General features: G+C 42.5%; 1 protein-coding gene across 1 annotated transcript in view; it reads left to right on the top strand.

Annotated features, from left to right (window-relative positions):
• Positions 1-481: 481 nt before the first annotated feature.
• The window catches only part of LOC134467650 (zinc finger protein OZF-like), a 29,912-nt gene continuing 8,007 nt past the window's right edge, over positions 482-22,386 (top strand). Inside the window, exons 1-2 of the mRNA XM_063221489.1 lie at positions 482-513; positions 1,126-1,252. Of these exons, the coding sequence (XP_063077559.1) occupies positions 482-513; positions 1,126-1,252 (159 nt within the window). The remainder of the gene's footprint in view (positions 514-1,125; positions 1,253-22,386) is intronic.

Genomic DNA, 22,386 nt, shown 5'->3' on the forward strand with positions numbered 1-22,386 from the left:
CAATGTGAGTTTTTCAGCCGTGAACAGGAAAACTGAATAATAACTAATCTACAAAACTGAGATGGAAAAAAAGAATAGCTGAAACCTGAAGACTTTTTTTTCAGTCCCTACAGCCCTTTGGAGTATAATCGGCAAAAAACACTTTTTTGGAAATTGAATAAACAAAACTGACCTTACTCTGTTTATGTTCAAAGTCAATAAACTGACCCAAGTCCATTTCACCTACAGTGCCATAAGCTCAAAGTTGTTAAACTAAAACACACAAACACAAAGAATATTTTTTTACAGGGATATGGTGCAATATGAAGTCGATAAACAGATTCCCAATATATGAGTTCATCTCTTAGGGCTTTCAGGCCAACCAGAACGGAGCCGGTGTCAGTGCCCGCACCAGTTACGTTCGACACTAAAGTGCTTATCTGCGAACCGCCCGTGTTCATACCGGGCTCTGAACTTTTTCGCCCGTGACTGTGTTACCCGGATGAACCTGCTGACGGCCGTGCTGTCGTCACGGTTTGTAGAGAAAAACCTAATATTTTGCGGTTCGCATTGCGAACCAACTTTCCGGTTCGCGAGCGCAAAAATCTGTGGTGTGAACACGACACACGGTTAAAGATTAGGTGCGGGAACGGGCACCGACAGGGTTCTCAGTTGGCCTAAATTCCTCTTTGAGACTCCTTAGTATTTGATGTACCCTCTCAGACTCCCAGGGCCACAGACATCTTTGGCCGAGCCCAGGGCAAAGTCATCTGAAAGGGGCCCCAACCCAATGCATATAACATACTCTGGATCCAATTTTGGCCGTGCCCTCTCTCTGGGCCTGGGACAACTGAGCCAAGGGCAAAGTCATCCTAGCCAGGCTGTGCCCTCCTAGTGACGCAACACTTTCAGCGTTGCAACTAGTCAGGTAAAGAGCATTGCAAGTAGAAAATACGGGAACTCCCACTTTCTCTGTAAGCAAACAAGCAGAAGCAAACCAAGGGAGGCGGGTCAACCATGCCGTTTGGGAAATGTTAATTGTTATGCTCTTGGTCAGACCAAGTCTCGAAGAGATTTGAACGTCGATGATAATCAGGCTAAAGTCATCCGAAAGAGGCCCCAATCCAATGCATATAACATACTTAGTCTGGACTCAATCCTGGGCGCGCCCTCTCTGGGCCTGGGTCAACTGAGCCCTTACCCCCCACACCCCAGCCACACTCCCGCCAGCCACACTAACGCCAGCCACACTCCCGCCAGCCACACTCCCAGAGTGAGGAGTCTGCACACTTAAAATCCTTTTTGTTCTTTTGTTTTTTTTATTACGAACGTAATCCAGCCATGAAATTAAAAAAACAACAACAACAAAAAGGATTTTAAGTGTGCGGACTCCTTATTCCGAAAATTACAGTCAGCCTTTGTCCTGCACCTGCACAATCTTCACCTTCAACTGTTTCCATTCTGTAACATAATCCCACTGGTGACCTGCCGTGACATTCAATTTAAAAGGAAAAAATAACAGAATAAAATGTATTATCTATTTACAGGTATATATAAGGATTCACCTCATATTTCCATCACAAGGGATTTCTTTTCCGTCCTGCATGGTGTCAATGGGGAGCTCCTAAATAAAATGCCAGCCACCTCAAGTTCTCCTCTCTCTCTTGCAGGAGTGGACTGGGGGAGAAATAGGGCCCGGGCACTTTTGACCTAAAGGGGCCCCTCATAATTACCAGTGCAGAACTAACTCACCGGTGGGCCTTTCTAAAAACTTTTCCGAAAACAGGGGCCCACGAGGGTGCAGGGCAGGCTTGTACGAAATTCCGAATGGAAAGAATTTCAATTCAAAGTAATACCATAATACGAACACTAGGTGGTGGTGTTCTATGTACTTTCAATGGGTGGTGTAGATTAAATTCAAAGAAATTCAAGGTAATGGCACCACCTAGTGTTCGTATTATGGCATTATTTTGAATTGAAATTCTTTCCATTCGGAATTTCGTACAAGCCTGGTGCAGGGCCCACCGAGAAATGCCCACTATGCCAGATGGCCAGTCCAGCCCTATCTCTCTCTCTCTCTCTCTCTCTCTCGGCATCTGTTTCCCCCACCAGTCAACTGAGAGAGTTGTTTTCCCCCGTGTGTCTCCAACAGTGTCAGTCTTTGCTAGTCTGGGCCCCAACAGTGCCATGCAGAGAGAGAAAAAGATACAGAAAAAACAGGCTAACATTTTTCTATTTTCTTGTCTATCCCCATCTGACTGTGCCAGGAGAGGTAGAGAGCGACATCAGCGTGGGTACACACACACACACACACACACGAGAGGTAGAGAGCGACTTCAGCGCCACACACTCTCTCTCCCTCCCTCACACACACACACACACACACACACACACACACACACACACACAGGAGAGGTAGAGAGCGACACCAGCGACACCGTATTTTGGCATCGCTATTCAACAAAGACAGATGGCTTAGCTTGGCATCCATCGGCAGACTTAATAATTGAGCTCGCTATTTGATACCTATGCCTATTATTTAGCATACTGTCGGTGAAGAGAAAAAAAGAATTAACAACACACGATCGGGATCAAGATTATAGCTATGGAGAGCATGCCAAACGCAGTTTATCCTGTGGAAATGTCTTCCAAAGGCCATCTGTTTGTTTGCTTATTTATTTTCATGTATATTATTTATTTGTTGAACTTTCTTGCTACACTTGCTTTTCCTTCAAGCCCTCAGCAGCAAAGAAAACTTATTTTATTTATTTATATATATTTTTTAAAATTAGCTAAGCATCGACGACCGGAGAAGAAATAAGTCAAACAAGTGGGTGTAAAAAGTCCAACACAAGCACAATGCATGCAGGACCACATCTCTTGACTGACTGGCTAAGAGCGTCCTCCCCCTCGCTTGTTTCCTGTTTTTGCTTTTGTCTTGGTGGTTCTCTTCAATCGAAAAAAAAACGAGCACAATCAAGACCATCATTATCATCATCACCATCCTTCAACTGTGTGCCGTGACGTCTGTGTGAAGTTTGCTTTCTTTCTACACCTGAATTGAGGAATGACGAACAGGGAACGAGAGAGGAAAAGAGAAAAAAACAGGTCGGCTTGCTGCTCATTAGACGCAGAGAAGAGACGCATTAACGAGGGAGAGGAGTCAGTCTTCACCTCCCCATGGCTCCCCACGCCTCCCACCTCCCTCCTCAAGGCTGTACTGAGAGAGAAATACAGCCTGGGCATTTCCGCCCGTCTTAAGCCCGTCTGCTTTTCTAATACATACATTTTGAATATTTATAAACTTTTGAGTGCGCACACAGTCGGGGATTCCAAAATTCTTGGCGGCTAGGTGTTTATCGTTGGAAGTGCCATTGGAGCCCTGCACAGTGTATGACAAGAACCTGTTGTCTTCTTGTCTGGCGGTTTTATCCACTTACGCAGCACGCTGTAACGTCGGTGACACCATTTAGAAGAGCATACTATCATGTCGCTCGGAATTCTTTGCCATGTGCTCTGAAAAACGCTATATTGTGTTGCAAAGTGTTAGCCACTGTTGACAAGGCGGGTTTCGTGGTCGGCTGCAGCCTCTGATTGTTTGAAAGCTGCCGTCACTCAAACGTCCTCCTCACGTGTGATTGGTGTGATACAACAAAACTTCATTTACAAAGCATTCTAATGTACTTACGTTAAGATAATTATCCCACAATGGAGTTGGTAGGCGTACAGAAACTACAGAAACCGCTACAACATCCAGCTGACTACAAAACAGGTTCTTAGCAAGCACTGCACTGGTCCAATGTAACTTCCAATGTTAAACACCTAGCCGCCAAGCATTTTGGGATCCCTGGCTGCGTGCGCATTCGGCTAGCATCATAATAGACCAACTCATGTATATATTATGGGGCACCTAAGTCACGGCCTCTATTTCTTGACCATGGGGCCTTCTCTCGCAAAAACAAAAAGAATGGAAGTGAACAGGGCGAGTCATGGTGTATGTGTGGTGCATAGGTGGATTTTAAAGATTTGGATTGGCATCGTAACACCACTCATACTCATGAACAGCCATCCGGGTACTTTGCTCGTAAATGAGCGTTACGCCCCGTTATGGGGGAAATCAAACCGAATGTCTAATTAACGTACATGCTACATCGGCTAGCCTAAATCAACACAGTCCATGCTTAAACCACTGCTGTTTGGCCATATTATTTGAACAGCCGGCGACACAACACGTTTTCAGCATGTTGCGCTCGAAAAACACAAGTCTACAGGTCTTATCTTTCCTTTATTCTTCCCCCAACACCACCAATTGACTTGCATTGGCCGTTTTCCCCCACAAAAGGGCGTAACGCACATGGAAAATGTCACACAGTTCCCGAGTATTTCAAGCCCAGTAATTGCTTTTTACTCTCCAGGCCCCATGAGGTGACAGGAAGGGGTGGAGACTTGGGTACTCCATTTCTACGACCCTTGCAACGATATTATAACTCAGTCCATTGTCTGTATTAAAAGGGATGGATTCTAAATGGTGGGCCAGTCTCTTACTTAACTTACTTAATCCTCTTCGTCCCTGATGGGACATAGTAAGGCTTCGAAAATCTGCCTCCATCTGGACCTGTCTTGAGCAGCATGCTGTGGCCCTCCCCAGGTTACATTCATCTCCTTCAGCTCTGCCATTACCGTACGCCGCCAGGTGTTCTTGGGCCTGCCTTGCTTCCTTTTCCCAGATGGAGTCCATCGTAGTGCGATCTTTCCAGTCTCTAGGGGGCGAAAAAAAAAAACCCAGCATCGGCTCCTTAGGAATGGCGGCCCACGGGGAAAATGCCCTGTATGCCAGATGGCCAGTCCAGCCCTGTCCCTCCTCCACAACCCCCCCCCCCCTGACTAGCATCCAACCACAAAATGCAGGCCGCAGAAGGTGCCATCACTTTGAGCATTAGGCCTGTTATTGCAAGTGACAGGATGGCAGGGCCTGGCTTTGTCTTGCTCCTGCTCCTTAGCTTTCTATCTCTTGCTTTCTCCCGTTGTTATTTCACAGGGCGTTGCGATTGGCCAATCTTCCAGGTGCACTTGAGAATAATTGGACTGTGAGAACGACCTGCTTCTCTCCCAATTAGCGCCATTTACAGGATCAAAAAAAGCGAGCAGGGCGCCTGATTCTCCATCGCGCCGCGGCGGCTGTGTCTCTCTTTTCAAGAAATCGCTTGTCCGGGTGAAGATAGGTGGGTATATAGCCTAGTCGCGTCGCAGTTCAGAAATATAAAACAAAACGCACATCAAAGGCAGCTGTGCTCATTATGGGCACAACTGAGAGGGGAAGATAATGTTTTTTTTAAAAAGGGGAACACTGGGCTGTAATGACGGAGACTTTAGCAAAGTTGCATAATGAGAGTTTCAAAAAGAGAGTTTCAGCGTAGAAGACCCCGACCACAAACAAATGAGGGACAATAAAAGTTACACCTTCTTGGCACTGTGAAGGCATTTGACAGTCTGTGTGTGTGCGTGTGCGTGTGTGTGTGTGTGTGTGTGTGTGTGTGTGCGTGTGTGTGTGTGTGTGTGTGTGTAGGAGAACTGTAGAGGAGCCACTTGTCGTAGGCCCAAGGAGAGAGTGGTGCAGCCCTGTGTGTGTTCCTCTGCATGAGAGAGAGAGAGAGAGAGAGAGAGAGAGAGAGCTGAGTAATACCACAGATGAAGAGCTGAACTTGACAGCATGATAAGAAAACATCTTTCTGTTTGCTTGTTTTTTTTGTTGTTGTTGTTGCTGAGAGCAGGCTTGAGACGAATCTGTCAATACCCACCACAGGCACTGCAGAGGAGAATCCCTCTCAACATACAGTAGTGAGGGGGGTAGCTGTGATCTACTGTGCTGCTATGACCATTATCACAACAAGGTAGTTGGCCCAAGGGACTCAACAGACATCATACAGACACTGCATGCTTCAACACATTTGAACCAACCCGGCTCTCGCAACATCTGTGTGATTCCGCACAATATCACATAGGCCTACTACTTGTGGATCTGGGTGCATTTTCATATTCGCAGACAGCTGGACCAAGCATGATTGTGGGATTTTCAGAGATGTGACGTATTCAAAGTTTAAACATAATTGAGAAGGGGGAAAAGAAACGAAAAGCGACATCTGAAAAAAATAATTATATAATTAAGCATGCCTTAATCGTGTCCAACTAGGTGTTGCTACTGCAAAATGAAAGACATCAATGATTTTAACACACTTTCTATTTATTTGACAAAAACCTTTTAAGCAGGCAAATTATTATAGAGTATATTATAATACCTTTTAAATTACAAAATGAAACAGATACACTCTATTCTGTATCCAATATGATACGGCTGTTACGGAAATGTCTCAATGCTTTGAAATGCCACTACAACCCAGGTAACTTGTCAAAATAATATGAACTTATCATGAACTATAGTCCTAATAAAGCTCAAAAGTGTGAAGGCCGGAATTACCCTATGAATATGTGAGGAAAAAACATTATTTTGTTAATGAAAGCAAAGGTTGTTACAAACACTGTTGTCTGTAAGGGCTGATTTCCTCGTCACTGGCTTTTATTCAAATCAAACTTCACCAGATGCTAATATTCAATGCTATATTAATTAGTCCCTTGCACAGTAGGCCTACAGTGATGTTTATGTATATGTGAATGGGAGTGTTTACTACTCTATTTTAAGATTTATAAAATGCCAAATAAAACACAACACAAACCACATTTAGCAAGTTGGTTAAAAATTGTTTGTCTAGTGTGTCATTTGGCATTTTGCAAATGCCAATAGCAACACAATCTGTTATGGAATACCAGTTAAGGCCACAAACCTTAATGTGTTAGCCAAATAAGCAAAAGTAGCCAATTAACTGAGACAGCAGCAAATGAATAAAAACAGTGAGGGGCAGGCTTAATGGAAGCAGAAAAGAGGCTTAATGTTGAAAATAGTGCATTTATTTTTTAATTATGTGGAAAATGTCCACCATTCTTCTCTGGGAAGCAACACCCAACCACCCAACACTAGACAGAGATACGTAATGGCCGTTTCCAATGTTCAGTGTTCTAGCCTTGCTAGGACGTGAAATGTGAAGGTACAGATAGCGTCCACGCCTTTGTCTTCCTTGGGAAGTTTCGCTCGGTGCGTAATTCCAAAACAATGATGAAGTGTGAACAAAAAGGAGTTGCACACAGGAGCTTGATGCTGTCCAGTGAAACTGTATTAAAAGCTGAAAATAAAGAGAAGCCAGAACAAAAAGTGGGATGCAAATCTTTCGGGTGTAGCCCATCATCAGTGTTCCCAAAATTGAAGACGTGAAATGCCCAGTGATCGGATACTCTTTGGTGAACTCTGAAGTATCCAATCACGGGGCGTTTCACACCTAGAACACTGGACATTGGGAAACCTTGCTCCTGTGGTTCTGTTTTCTTCCTCACCGTCATCATCATCATCATCATTTTCCTGCAATTCCTTCTCCCAGTCAACTGCTTTTCTTTGGCAACCTCTCTGTCCCACTCTGCTGTTCCTACAAAATACAAAGCTCTGCCCAGACACTTCTCACCAATCACACACATCATTCAATCAGGGTGGTGAGCTGCAATCAATTGAGAAATTTCCAAAAGATGGATAGTTTCCACTGGGCTTGTTTCACTCCCACTTTGCTCCTAAAAGCTGCCACCAACTCTTCACTTTAATTGCTATCCCACTCCACATGTGGTGCACGTTCAGATGAAAAGCTTTACCAGTGCACTGCAGAGAAAAGGGTGTTTCTTTCCATGCCAAATCACATAATCATCCCGCACGACCATCTCAGATTTGGCTGAAAAAAATCAAGGAGAATCACACATTTCCCAATAGGAAAAGTGCAACAGTATAACTCCCAACTCCTAGTTTTCGCCTTGTTGTTTGTTTTTTAAATGAGAAATATATTTCTTAAACAGAGTTCTCCAAGAACCCACTTTCAGATAGCTGTAAAAAAAAACTTAAAAAATGTCAAGGGATAACATTTGGAACATGTGCTTGTGAAATGTGGAGGTTTATACATCCCCTTGTCATTTATCAATCAATTTACAAAAGCTGGATAGTTTCCACTGGGCTTGTTTCACTCCCACTTTGCTCCTCTTCACATTAAGGGCGTTCATGACAGCGTCTTTCCTGCGAGGTTGAAAATTTGCTAGGCAGCGAGCATGCTCAGTGTGTCCGCGTGAAGCATCCTGGTTAGAATTTGCCGTTCAAGACGCAGTTGAAGGGAGTGACCTCTGCACGGCAGTCGTGTCACATGCCGTTGAACCATCGCGGGAACAAATTTTTTGTCAAGCAGCTACGCAGTAGCAGAAACCAACTGCCGGGCAAGAAGACCTCCTCCATGATGTGAGGAATCTGCCGTGATTGGTGTTCATAGCTCATGTGATTCATGTGTGTGTAGTTGAACGTGCTTCATTTTCTACATGCTGAAATGCATTTCATGCTCAAATGCAGCATACTCAGAGTGGTATCATCCATATGTATGGTCGCACAACCCACTTACAACAGTAAAAAAGAGAAACAAACCACCCTGTCGTCAGGATTCTATCTTCGCCACGTTAGGTGTGTATGCCCTAGGTTACAAATTCAGTACTATTCCGCAGACCGCCTGCCTGACGGTTAGAGTAGTGGTTGCACGCCTGACTTCCACTCGTGAGGTCCCCGGTTCGAAACTGCATCGAAACACAGGAAGTCTTTAGTTGCTGATGGTTAATGTGGAAACAGACCCGTTGCGAGAGACTTATCTTGTCTTTGATGTATGAAAGTGCACGAAACAGAGTGGCCTTTGCGGTTGGCGCGCCATGGTAAAGCTACATATTGAACACCTGGGTTCAATCCTCGCAGGATGGGTTGGCGCTGTTCAGTACTTTTAAAACGGTCCTATCTGAATGACGACTTTGGTCCCAAAACACACAATGAATAGCCTAAAGTGAGTACTAATTAACTGAATTATTACATGGAAGTGAAGCCAAATCATCACAAATTTAACTAAGACTTGTACCATGATTCACTGAGTGGTAACCTGTATCTCTACCTCAAGACCACCCGATTTGTCTCCGAGACGCAGAGAGAGTCTCGGATTTCACAAGTATGTGCCGACGATGGTAAGCGCGTCATGGAATTAGCGCAATGATTATTTAATTCCACGAGAGGGCGCCCTGGCACACCCGCTGTCAAAAAAGGTAGATCCACCCACAGACCTATAGATCCACCTTCTTTGCCGCTGTTGAAATCTCGTCGTCCTGATGTGTCCAGCTTGGTTGCGACGCAGTTATCCCCTCCTTTTTATGACCAAGCAAATCACGTTTTGATCAAATCTTTTACTGCGCGGTTGCAAACGAGCCTATTAATTGCGATTGAGGCAGTCGGTTCATATGCAAAATAGGGAGGCGGAGCACTCGGAGGGTCACAGGCAGCCTCAAAATGAATGGCAGTGAACGAGAAGCCAGCGTATTGAAGGATAAAACTTGCTGTTTTGAACTTGTAATCGTCCGGGGAAACTTCCTTCAAAGTTCACAGCCTGCCTCGTGAATTCAGGGAAATGACAAAAAAGTGGGACAAGCATACGTGCATCCAGATGACCACGAGCACTTGTAGAATCCACAGTCCCCCCCTATCAGCTCAGTTTGACAGCTGTGAAAACGCTCTCGGAGAAGTTGTATTACGAGAGGTTCCACTCGCCAGGTACTGCACTGTAGGGGCGCCAACGGAGGACTGCAGACTACATTCAGAATGAATGGGCTGCGCTCTCGTCTCGACAGCGCCCCTAACTGCAGGCATGGGTTAAATAGCGAGAAGGCTGTAAATAGTGTACCCTCCGAATGCCCCGCTCGCTGGATGCGTTCCGACAGCTGTCAAACTGACTGAGCTGATAGGGGGACTGTGGATTCTACAAGTGCTCGTGGTCATCTGGATGTACGTATGATTATCCCACTTTCTTGTCATTTCCCTGAACTCACGAGGCAGGCTGTGAACTTTGAAAGAAGTTTCCCCGGACGATTATTTGTTCAAAACAGCGAGTTTTATCCTTCAATACACGGGCTCCTCGCTCACTGCCATTCATTTTGAGGCTGCCTGTGACCCTCCGAGTTCTCCGCCTCCCTATTTTGCATATGAACCGACTGCCTCAATTCCCACTCCATATGTGGTGCACGTTCAGAAGAAAAGCTCTATCAATGCACTACATGTGGAAAATGCTTTGCAGAGAAAAAGGAGGTTCATTCCACGCCAAATCACAGAATCATCCTGCACGACCATCTCAGATTTGGCTGGGAAAAAAAACAAGGAGGCTCACACACTTCCCAATAGGAAGAGTGCAACTATAGCTCCCAACTCCTAGTTTTCTAAAAAAAAAAACATTTTTTGTTTGATTTTAAAATGAGAAATATATATATTTTTTATCTCGTTTTGAACAGAGTTCTACAAGAACTCACTTCTAGATAGCTGTATCTAAAAAACTACTTAACAATGTCATGGGATAACATTTGGAACATGTGCTTGTGAAATGTGGAGTTTTGTACATCCCCTTGTCATTTATCACAGTTTTCTGGGGGTTTAAAGTTGCTCTCTAGAATTCTCACATTTGAATTTGAGGGCATCTTTGAAGGACTATGGTAAGTGCAGTTTCAAAGACTGAGGTTTGATATGGACAATGCATGTTCCCAACCAATCTATATATCTTGTGCTGGATGACTGATCCTCTATGACCAGTTTAAAAGCTATGAAGTGTTAAAAAGGGGATAAAAAAACTGAAACTGGGTGCCATGTTATATAAAAAATGACACCACTCACTACCATAAAATCAACAGTTTTGGAAGGATTAGATGTCTGTTTTTAACATATCCAAAAACTAGCATGGTATTCTGCCTCAATTTGTTATAATGATTAAAACAAACATTGCTGTGTGACTTCCACTACACCACTACCAATTAGAGATGCACAGGATCCAAGATCCGGTTCCGGATCCGGCAGGATAATAGGGTTTTTCACAGGATCCGGATCCAGCAGGATCTTAAGCAGTAGATCCGGTATCTGGCAGTTATCTAAAAATCAGGATTTGGTGCATCTCTAGCCAAGGTTTTTCAGTCAGGCTTTCACAACCCCAACTGCTGTGCAGGTAGTGTGGCAGTAAGCCAATGAGTTTAAAAGATAGTTTGAGCCAACGTAATAAAAAGGGCCCACGTGTGCGAGTAGGCTATGTGTTTCAACCCTTTTGTAGGATCCGGTATCCGGTTCCCGATCCGGCAGGATCTTAAGCAGTGGATCCGGTATCCGGCAGGATCCTAAAAATCAGGATCCGGCGCATCTCTACTACCAATACAGACTCTTATAAATACCAACTACTGTTCTTAACAGGGCATTTTTATGTATGAGGTTTATGACAGGAAATTGGAGTAAAATATATTTTAACATTCAGCTCTATTGATTAATTTTCACTTGCCTGCATTCACCAACTAGGTGGAACTGCAAGCTTATAGGCAACAATGGACACCCATCAGAGGGAGCCTTCTAATCTATGCTACTTTCTCTCCCAAAGCAATGGCAGCATCTGTGGTTGAGCTCCATGCAACCCCATTCATTCTAACAGCCTCTGTGCTCCTTGGCGCTCCTCTGCGCTGTCTGGATGTCGCTACTTAGTGGACAGTACCACCCGAAAAAGTTGTGAGATTCCTCTCTCGTATTACCCATAGATAGCGCCCTAGGCACTGAAACACACTGCCCGATTTGAGACACGGCCAATGACTCCTGTTCCAATTCATGCCTTGATTGGTGTCTCATCCGACCCCTTTGTCATAAAATGAGGGGACTGTACCATTTTGTGGAATTGGAATCACATGACAATTTGAGTCATTCTCACTCTCTGGACCCTGATACCACAATAACACTCCAATTTACACCTTGTTGGGAGAACCTTTTGTCATAACTTGAGGGGAGTGGTCTACAGCTCCAGGCCCAGGGATAAAGCTCCTGGATTCCTACCATCAGTTCAGAACTGCAGGAAACTTGGCTTAAAAAAGAGGAATCTTTAACATCAGTCAGAACTGCTGAAGACTTGCCTTGAAAAGGGGGAATCGTTACCATCACGTCAGAATTGCAGAAGACTTGCTTTAAAAAGGGTAATCATCCTGAAGCTGCACAAAGTAGGTCCAAGGGCTACAACTCTGACATCTTGACCACCAGAACCTGGATGAATGAGGATCTGCATAGAAACTCCTCATAACTCACAATGAAAATGGACAACATTAAGAAAGAGGACATTTATGACTTTCTACCAGAACATTTCTCCAGAGACTCCAAAGACAATGCTAACAGCACACCAATGTGCAAAGAAGAACTGTGCTTGTTACATTAAATTGCAGGAGTGTCTCCTGTTGTACAATCCAGAGACCATGACTGCACTGCTACCATCATCCAACCACCACCTCCATCACAAGAGGGAACATCTGTGAAGGAGATTAAAGAGGAAGACATTTATGATTTTCTTCCGGAGTACAGAACAAAGAAAGAAGAGAATGAAAGTGACACTTCATACTTGGCGGAAGCAGCCCTGGAAATGAAAAGGGAAATAGAGTCTTATCTAATGGAAAGCAATGGAGACATGGCCTCAACAAGTAAGTTTCATAACATGGAACCTATGTTTGAACGTTCTTCACGTTTAACTATTGAGCTGTATATTTCATTGCAAGTAGGAGAGATATCCATCAGATTATCCATCTACATACTAAACATGTACCCTTTAAATTCCATTACAAGTACCTGGGAAATTACATGATATAGCTTTGAAGGAATAGCTATGTAATTGATGAGATACTCTGTGATTCTGAATTTGTGTAACTCATTTGTTTGTAGTTCTTCTTTTTATTTGTTCAGGTGACAGGTCCTACCAGTGTCCACCAGTATGCATTTAAGGCTTATCTCAACAAGCATCAGAGAATCCATACTGGTGAAAAGCCTCACCAGTGTGCTACATGTGGAAAAGGGTTTGCACGGAAAAATCACCTCATTAATCATCAGAGAATCCATACTGGAGAAAGGCCTTACCAGTGTGCTACATGTGGAAAAGGCTTTGCACAGAAAGGTGTGCTCATCACCCATCAAAAAAGCCACACTGGGGAAAAACCATATGAGTGCACTACATGTGGAAAAGGCTTTGCACGGCAATGTGAATTCATCATCCGTCAAACACCCCATACTGGGGTAAAGCCTCACCAGTGTAGTGCTTGTGGAAGAGCATTTGCACATAAATCTGCTCTCAACAGACATCAGAGCACACATACAGGTGAAAAGCCATTGTACTATATTTGACAAAAGCTTTGCACTCAAACATCATCTCACCAGGCATCAGAGAACTCATACTGGAGAAAACTAATATGAGTGTGCAACTTGTGGCAAGAGTTTCTCATCACAAAACAATTTGATTCGTCACCAGATATTTCATTCAGGAGAAAGGCCTCATCACAATTCCGTACACATCACAATTTTTGACACTTCCCATGATTCTTTGGATACTTCCCATGATTTTGAAAAAAATGTCTTTAATAATAGTTTATGGCAAGAGTAGCTTACAAGAGGCTACTAATATTTTTTAAAGTTTAAAAACAAATATTAATTTGAGGTTTAGAAGTACCATCACATAATACGTGTTTTTCTTGACTAAAGGGTGGAAAACTTTGTAGGGGCGTTTCTTGATACTGCCTTCTTGCATCATGATAACATCATTGTGACTGTTTATCACGATTTCTGAATTCGATACAATATTGTTACAGCCCTACATACCACTATGCTACATGTGAGAGACTTTACACAGAAATATACACTCATAACCCAACACCTGAGAACATGTACAGAGGAAAGGCCTTATCAATGTACTACATGTAGAACAGGATTTTCAGTGGAAGGGGATCTGAAGAGGCACCAAAAAAATCCACAATGAACTCGAAGTCAATAAAATCAAGTTGCCTAGAGTGGGGGAAGCTCCTCCGACTTTGAATATAGAAAACAACAACTAGTGGACTGGGGCATGGAAGCTTTTAACAACAAATGACCAATGGACATATTGTATATGAAAGTAAATGGTGCTCCCAAATTGTGTTTAGTGCTTGACATGATTACATTACATTTCAACATGTTATTTCTTCAATGTAAAATACAATTGGATTGCTTTTCTGAATTTGTGTTTGTAACCATCTTCACTACTGAATTAAACATTATAACTTTTGAATCACTGCAAAATAATAAAATGAATTTTTAGTTGCTCAATTGGTGTTTTTAAATGTTATTTCTTCAATGTAAAATGCAATTGGATTGCTTTTCTGAATTTATATTTGTTAACCATCTTCATTACTGAAACTTAAAAATAATAAAATGCATTTTAAGTTGATCAATGGGTGTTTTTTGTAGAGTCTTTCCTAAATCTAATGCAGCCATCCACACAGACCAAGCTGAGACTATTCACTATTGGTAATGCCAATGTGTTTATGCAGTGGAGTGTTGCACTGACTGTGCTTAAATTCACTCACATTTACATTGAAATTGATGATCGTCACTGCTGATAATGGAGGTCATGAATCCCCAGTTATGTCTGGATAGTTGAGAACTCTACCTCTTATTCATGGCATTGCAGATACCATTTGTTATGGAAATGTCTCAGTGCTTTGGAAAGCTAGGATACGTCAGGTAAATTACCAAAATAACACATTATTAACTATAGTCCTAATAAAGCTCAATGTGTAAAGGCTGGAAGTATGCTACTAATGTGGTGGTGGGAGGAGTAGTATTATTATAATGAAGGTAAAGCACGTTACAGACAGTGTTATCTTTGTAAGGGTTGATTCCATGATTGCTGGTGTTAATTCAAATGAAATTTTGCCAGCGCGTTAATATTTAAATGTAAAATGGCCTTGTTACCCACATTGAAATGTTGATGTAATAGGGAAAAAGTTTACTACGCTAGTCTCATTTCAGGGTGTAACAGCCCTGTCATAAATTTTAACCAATTTCCACCAGAAGTTCATGGCAAAATATGAGATCCAGCTTGAACATTCCCTTCCTTTATTATAGGTTCACTTACATCATGGTCTTCCTCTTACTGTTCTCCCTTGGACTTTGGCATTAAGGGCATTGTATGGCATATGCAGATACATGTACAAAATAACATACATATACACTGGCTGTTGTTTTTTCTATTGGTGTCTTTCAATTTCTTGTTTTGACAGATGTCTGTTTAGTGTAATGGCTCACTTGGTTAACTCAGGGGGGCAGGATTTGGCTGGTTAGCTTCGCCGAGTAGCAAGTAGCCATTTTCGCATTTCCGACATCCACTTTGCTCATGAATCATCATGATGATTGGTGGGGTATGCAAGTTTAGTGTTGGGCGCACAGACCTTTACAGGTCATGATGATTAGTGGGTGCGCAACCTTTACAGGTCTGTGGTTGGGCACCTCCATGCATCCAATGCCCGTCTTCCATATAGCTTTCTGATTAACCGTAAGTCAGACAATAACGTGAATGCTGGTCTCTGACTGTTTAATTTAGCTTACTTCAGCTAAAATGATATGTCGTGGTGGGTGTGGAGGCTCAAGTGGAGGTGAAAAAAGAAAAGAAAACCAAAACAAAACACGCATGATTCCCGATTGTTCCGGGATCAGTGGCGTTCATGCGCCAAAGTCCAGAACTCGGTTGACACATGAGCAGTGTCGTCAGCTGTCTCGAGAGGTCCCGAGATCGTGAAGGCACCATTATACTACCTCCATGGGTTAACTCCTTTAAGAATGTGCAGTGTACCTTTAAGAATTGCGAGCTCTGTAAAGTCACATGACCTGCATTTTGCTTTAAGAAAAGAAATGGTAACTTTGCACTCACTCTCAACATCTGAGTCAGACTAGAGCTATGTTTCAAATCACGCACTTGTGTCAGTGCACTGTGCACACAGTGCACTGAGGTCTTTAGAGCATAGTGTTGTGTAAAAATTTGAGGACTAATGGTGCATTCCTAAAGGATGAGAGATGGGATGTTTCTGACCTCCTACTTGCTGAAATGCATTGGAAAGCCTGTTGAAACGGACTGTTCACGTCGTGAGCTGGGGCAAAATCAAAGCAAACCGACTTCGCCCCATTGACTACCGTGATGTCATCACAGCAATGGCAGCGCATAGTGTTAGGAATAGTTTATGTTGCACATTCGTCACCAATCATCATTCTATGGACAAATAAAGTTGATTTGGACAGGTTAATGGTTGCAAAACAGCACATGAACTTTTCTAAGGTGTAGTTATATTGACATGGCCTCTTTCAAAGATGAAATGTGGCTAAATGAAAAGAACGCATGGTGTTCTTTACATTGCTGGCATCTTTGAGAAGTGGATATGTAGTTTTTGTCCCTCCATGTTTACCTTCGCCAAGACAAAGTCGGCGAAGGTTATGTTTTGACCGCTGTGTATTTATTTATTTATTTATTTATTTATTTATTTATTTATTTGTGAATATGTTTGTTTGTTTGTATGTACTTCGTATAACTCAGTCAGAACTGAGCCGATTTTTATGAAATTTGGTGGGATGATTGGTCATGACCCAAGGAACAATCGATTACTTTTTGGGAGTGATTGGGTCAAAGGTCAAAGGTCAAGGTCAAAATGTTTGTTTGTACTTCGTATAACTCAGTCAGAACTGAGCCGATTTTTATGAAATTTAGTGGGATGATTGGTCATGACCCAAGGAACAATCGATTACTTTTTGGGAGTGATTGGGTCAAAGGTCAAGGTCAAGGTCACGAAAAGGTCAAACTCAGAAAGAACTGAGCCGATTTTTATGAAATTTAGTGGGATGATTGGCCATGACCCAAGGAACAATCGATTAGTTTTTGGGAGTGATTGGGTCAAAGGTCAAAGGTCCAGGCCAAGGTCACGAAAAGGTCAAAAACGTAAATTGAGCCGATTTTTATGAAATTTAGTGGGATGATTGGTCATGACCCAAGGAACAACCGATTACTTTTTGGGAGTGATTGGGTCAAAGGTCAAGGTCAAGGTCACAAAAAGGTCAAAAACGTTTTTCTTTGCCAAGCACTATATGCCAGAAGAACGTGTGCATGCTGAATTGAATAAGAGGTCAAGACTGGGCCAAAAATGTAATATTACGATATTCCGGTCCGATTTAAATGAAACTAACACCAAAATTTAGAGAATTTTATGCCCCACATTTTGAAGATGGCCAGAAAAAAATAAGTGGCGTAGGCGAAGGTTTGCGCTCTACCGAGTGCCCATTCTAGTTGTAGTTTGTTTTACTTGCTGGTTGGAACGCTTTCAAGTGGGAGGTAGCTGCCTCCTGGTTGCATATTGGGAAGCTCCTACCGCTGGGGAACGCACCATATGCACTATGCCCTCATTGGAAGTGACGGCTGAGCATGGCATTAGCTCGCCAAAATATGAGTTGGCTACTGTTTACAATGCACAGCATCTGGTTCTGATGCGTGAGCATTGCATTCATTAATATAATTATTTATTTAATGAACTTAACTGATGATTTAGATATTTCATAACTTGTGCAATATGTACTGAAATTTTGTAGTTATCGTAAAAACTCTATATTGTTATTTTGATCACTCATGATCTTTACACTGTCAAATGTATTACTTATTGTGGGAAAGTCATTTTTCTGTGCAACTGTTTGTAGTGTGCGAAACCTAAAGCTTTGTATTTTACTGTTGTTTAGGTTAATTACCTGCTCTGAACTGCAGTTACTGCTGTTATCTGCTGCTATCTACTACTGCTGTTGCCACTACTTTGCACTGCCTGTGGAAGAAAAATAAAAAGCTAAAGTGTAAACCTTGAGTAATTTCTAATGCACCAGGGTCACCCTTTCCGTTGGGAATAAAACAGAACACTGGCAATGCCAACAGGAGGATCACAGGAGTACTCTTCCACAGCAAACAAAGGTCACACAACAAAGGTTCTTAACACAACATTTTTTATTCATGAGGTTTATGACTGGGAATTGGAGTATAACACATTTTAGCATTCAGCTCTCTTGACTCCCATTCATTTTTCACTTGCCTGCTTTTGTCTATGTGGAGCTGCAAGCTTATTGACAAGGATGGGCACCAACATCGGCGTCGTTAGACCATTTTTTCCCGGGCACGTGCCCTGTTATGGATCTGCGGTGCCAGGGTACAATGGGGCACTGATTTAAAAAAAAAAAAAAAAATGTTATTAACACATTCAATACCAGCCGTTTTTTGGAATTCAACCGTAGACTCCCAGACAATTTCATCATTTTATGTCATTTTTTGAACACCCACCGAATATTTTGTCTTCAACCCACAGACACATGTCAGGGCTTGTTCGAAAGCCCAAGGACTCAGCTGTCTGTATAATTTTACGGTTTGTTTCTAGCTTGTTTCATTCCGAAGTTATTTCACTTTAAGCGCGCACTGGTTTAGGTAAAAATAGCGATTTTGAACATTCGAACTGAGATAAAGCCTTTTTTGTCAGGGGTGCGCTCTGACTCTCCGAGTTTAAATTGCGGGTCTAAATGCATTTTCTTGCCCAAAGAACAACTCCAGTATCTTCCAAGTAAACTACTTTGATGCAAAAATCACCTGGTCAGGCAGTTCAGAGCATCTGAAATGCTAGCTAGCTAATGTCACTTGACTGGCAGTTTTCGTTCTGCAGATAAAAGTAGACGTGCCAAAGTACTCACCCAAAAGAAGGTTAGTTCCTGCTGTGTTGCATGCTGTTTTTCATTACAACCTTCCATTTTACACCTATCCTGATGGCGGCAAAACTCCTTATCCTTCCATCATATGTTTAGGAACAGGCTAGCTAGCAAGGGCTGTGCTGACAGGACATGCTTTGTTTTGATGGTCTAGGAAGTAAATGGAGACGTGACGTGACGTGATCAGGAAGTGGTCAGAGACGGTTTGATTCGCTATTAATAAAACTCAAATACTGTGTGTAATAAAATGCACAGATGATGAAATATCCAGATCCTGACTTTGTAGGAGTTTTGACTTTGTAGGTGTTTTCATGATCTATGTCAGTTCTGTTCATCACATTATTACGAAAATCACACAGAATGTGCATTAGAATGTGTAGATTCAAAAATCCAATAAAAAAAGTAAAAACGTAATTTTACGGTTTGGGAGCCAACGCATGGGAGGCAAAACGTATTTGTACGTGACTTGGTAGTGAATGTGTTAACTTCAGGCCTATACCTTTATTTTTTTTATTTCTTGTTTTTCTTTTCTTAAAATAGGCGTATACTACACTTAAGTTCGAATTTAAGTCTGACACAGACGCAGCCTGCCCTCAGAATCCACTTGCCGCCAGTAACGGCCACTCGCACTTGGAGCATATGGCCGGAAAGTTGCCTGTTCGCTAATACACAGAGTCATGCAGGAGTTTGTCGAACTATCTTTAAGAAACACGACAGGCCTACTAGTTCTCCGAGTAAAGACACAATAAAACATTGATTGTAATAGCCTACATATAGGGTAACCAAACGTCAGTATTTCCCAGGACATGTCATGATTTTACGACCTGTCCTGGGCGTCCCGGGATATTTTATGAAATGATGGAAATGTCCTGGTTTTCATGTCAATGAAACATTAAAACTCCTTTAGGTAACAAATAACACGCAGGTTTACTAGAGCCTGCATTTCAAATAAATTCGATGTCATCATGTCAGGGCCAGGGAACACAATTCCAACCCTTTCATTTTCCGTAGCCTGGTGTGCTTCTCACTTGTAGCATGCGCCACATTACGCACCTGACGTAGCAATACTACGCAAGAATATTGGCACACCCGCGGTGGTAGCCTATAAAATTATAAACTCGAACCCATAGAGGAACGCTCAAACGGCACTAAATAGGCGCACTAGGTGTAAGAGCGTCTGTCCCGTGTCTCCTTTTCCAAATGAAGGAGCCGTTAGACAGAAAACCATTCGAGCACTTGTGAACACAAACGTTCATTATCGGCGAGTTGTGGGGAAACTACAGGCGCAAAGTGAGGCATCGCGGCTGAGTGCATTGTGCACAAATCAGATATTTACCAGATAGCCTTAATAAAATAGCAGAAAAATTAAAAAGAAATCAACTACTAGATGAAGCTTAGATAAAATGATCCAATTTTTGAGAATAACAATATAGCAGATGAAAAAGGCTGAAGAAGATGAAATGTAATGACATAGAATTTGTGTAAACACAGTATTGCATGTGTTATTCCAAGTCAATGCATCCATGGCCCTTTCACATGATTATCGAATCCATGAACACATCTCAATGCTACATTTTAGTGATGGTCAATCTGGGTTCATTAGTTATGGTCCAGTGCCACTAGGCTATTCCAAATTACCTGGGTTTACCTAAAGATCATGTCATTTGGAATATGTGGCACTGGATTCTAAACTGATGAATTCAGGTTGTCCATCACTGTATTGTGTAACATAAATTAGAATATCCATAAATCACTAAATAAATAAATATTACAAATAATACTCCCCCACCCCCCCCCTAAATTATCTCTGCCCATTGTTAAAAAAAAAAAAAATTTCAGCTTTGCGCGCTCGCATTTCTTTTTGGTGCCCTATTGTGCCCCTGTATAGTAATGACTCTACTGACGCCCCTGGGCACCAATCAGAGCTGTCTTATCGCTTCTACTTTCTCCGAAAATGCTAGCTACTATATTGGTGTCCTCTGTGTGAAGAGTGAAGTATTCCTCATCAACATAGTTGTTAGCATTCACTGGATACTNTCACAGTGGGTTTACATACAGTGTTGAATCTCGCCCTCCAACCCGTGCCTGCAGTTCATCTAGGGAGCGCTGTCGAGACAGCAGAGCTCATAAGGCTGGCGCTAATAACTGACAATTGTGCTCGCTGTCGGCTGAAACTTGACAATATTACTGTAAGTTCTGAGAAACCAAAGTGGATTTCAATGAAATGTACAATAACCTGGGAGTAATGTCCTTCTGATTTCCTACAGCTTTGGCATTTATGAGTCAGGCTCCGCTAGCATCTTGCTAACAAAATTGCTTTACGGCCGTCGTGATCACAGCAATGCAGCCGGCCGACCAATCCAAACGCAGTGGGTGAAGCCACTCGTGACGTCATATTGACAATAAAGACGTATTTTACAAAGATCCAGCGAGTTTAAACATTCAAACTAAGTGCTGTTTGAAAGGATAATCTATCCTGCCTTTTGGAAAAATAAAATGAAACGATAATACCAATTCTCTCCCAAAGCAATGGCAGCATCGTGGTTGAGCTCCATGGGACCCCATTCATTTGCAACAGCCTCTGCGCTCCTTGGCGCTCCTCTGCGCTGTCTGGATGGCGCCACTTAGTGGACAGTACCACCCGGAAAAAGTCGCGAGATTCCTCTCTCGTACTACCCATAAACACTCTCTGATACTGTGAAGACAATGACTCTTGTTCCAATTAATGCCTTCACCGGTGTCTCATCACATGTTTGTCATGAAACGAGGGGGGAAGAACCATTTTGTGGAATTGGAATCATTGCTCACATCACTCGTTATCACTCTCTGAGCTCTGAAAGGACTCTCCAATTTACACCTTGATAGGATAACATTTCGTTACAACAGGGGAGTGGCGTACAGCTCCACCTCTAGAGACCCAGGGATAAAGCTCCTGGATTCCTACTATCAGTTCAGAACTGCAGAAGACTTAAAGGCTGAAGAAGGGGAATCGTTACCATCAGGTCAGAATTGCAGGAGACTTGACTATTATAAAAGGGAACCGTCCTGAAGCTGAAAAAAAGTCTAAGCCCTACAATAGAGGATCTGCACAGACACTCATCACAATAGACCATGAATGTGGATGACATTAAAGAAGAGGACATTTATGATTTTCTACCAGAGCATTTGACCAGAGACGCCAAAGACAATGCTAATAGCACACCAATGTGCAAAGAAGAACTGTGCTTGTCACATGAAATTACAGGAGTGGGGAAGTCTCTTGTTGTACAAGTCAGTGTGCATGACAGCACTTCTACAATCCAACCACCACTTCCATCACAAGAGGGAACATCTGTGAAGGTGATTAAAGAGGAAGACATTGATGCTTTTCTTCCAGATTATTTGTACAGAACAAAGGAAGAGGAGAATGAAAGTGACACTTCATACTTGGCGGAAGCAGCCCTGGAAATGAAAAGGGAAACAGAGTCTTATCTAATGGAAAACAATGGAGACATGTCAACAAGTAAGTTTGATAACATGGAACCTATGTTTAAACTTTCTTCACATTTAACTATTGAGCTGTATATTTCACTGCAAGTTGGATAGATATCCATCAGATTATCCCTCTACATACTAAACATGTACCCTTTAAATTCCATTACAAGTACCTGGGAAATTACATGATATAG

The sequence above is a fragment of the Engraulis encrasicolus genome, chromosome 17 (assembly GCF_034702125.1).
Source record: "Engraulis encrasicolus isolate BLACKSEA-1 chromosome 17, IST_EnEncr_1.0, whole genome shotgun sequence".
In the NCBI taxonomy this organism is placed as follows: domain Eukaryota; kingdom Metazoa; phylum Chordata; class Actinopteri; order Clupeiformes; family Engraulidae; genus Engraulis; species Engraulis encrasicolus.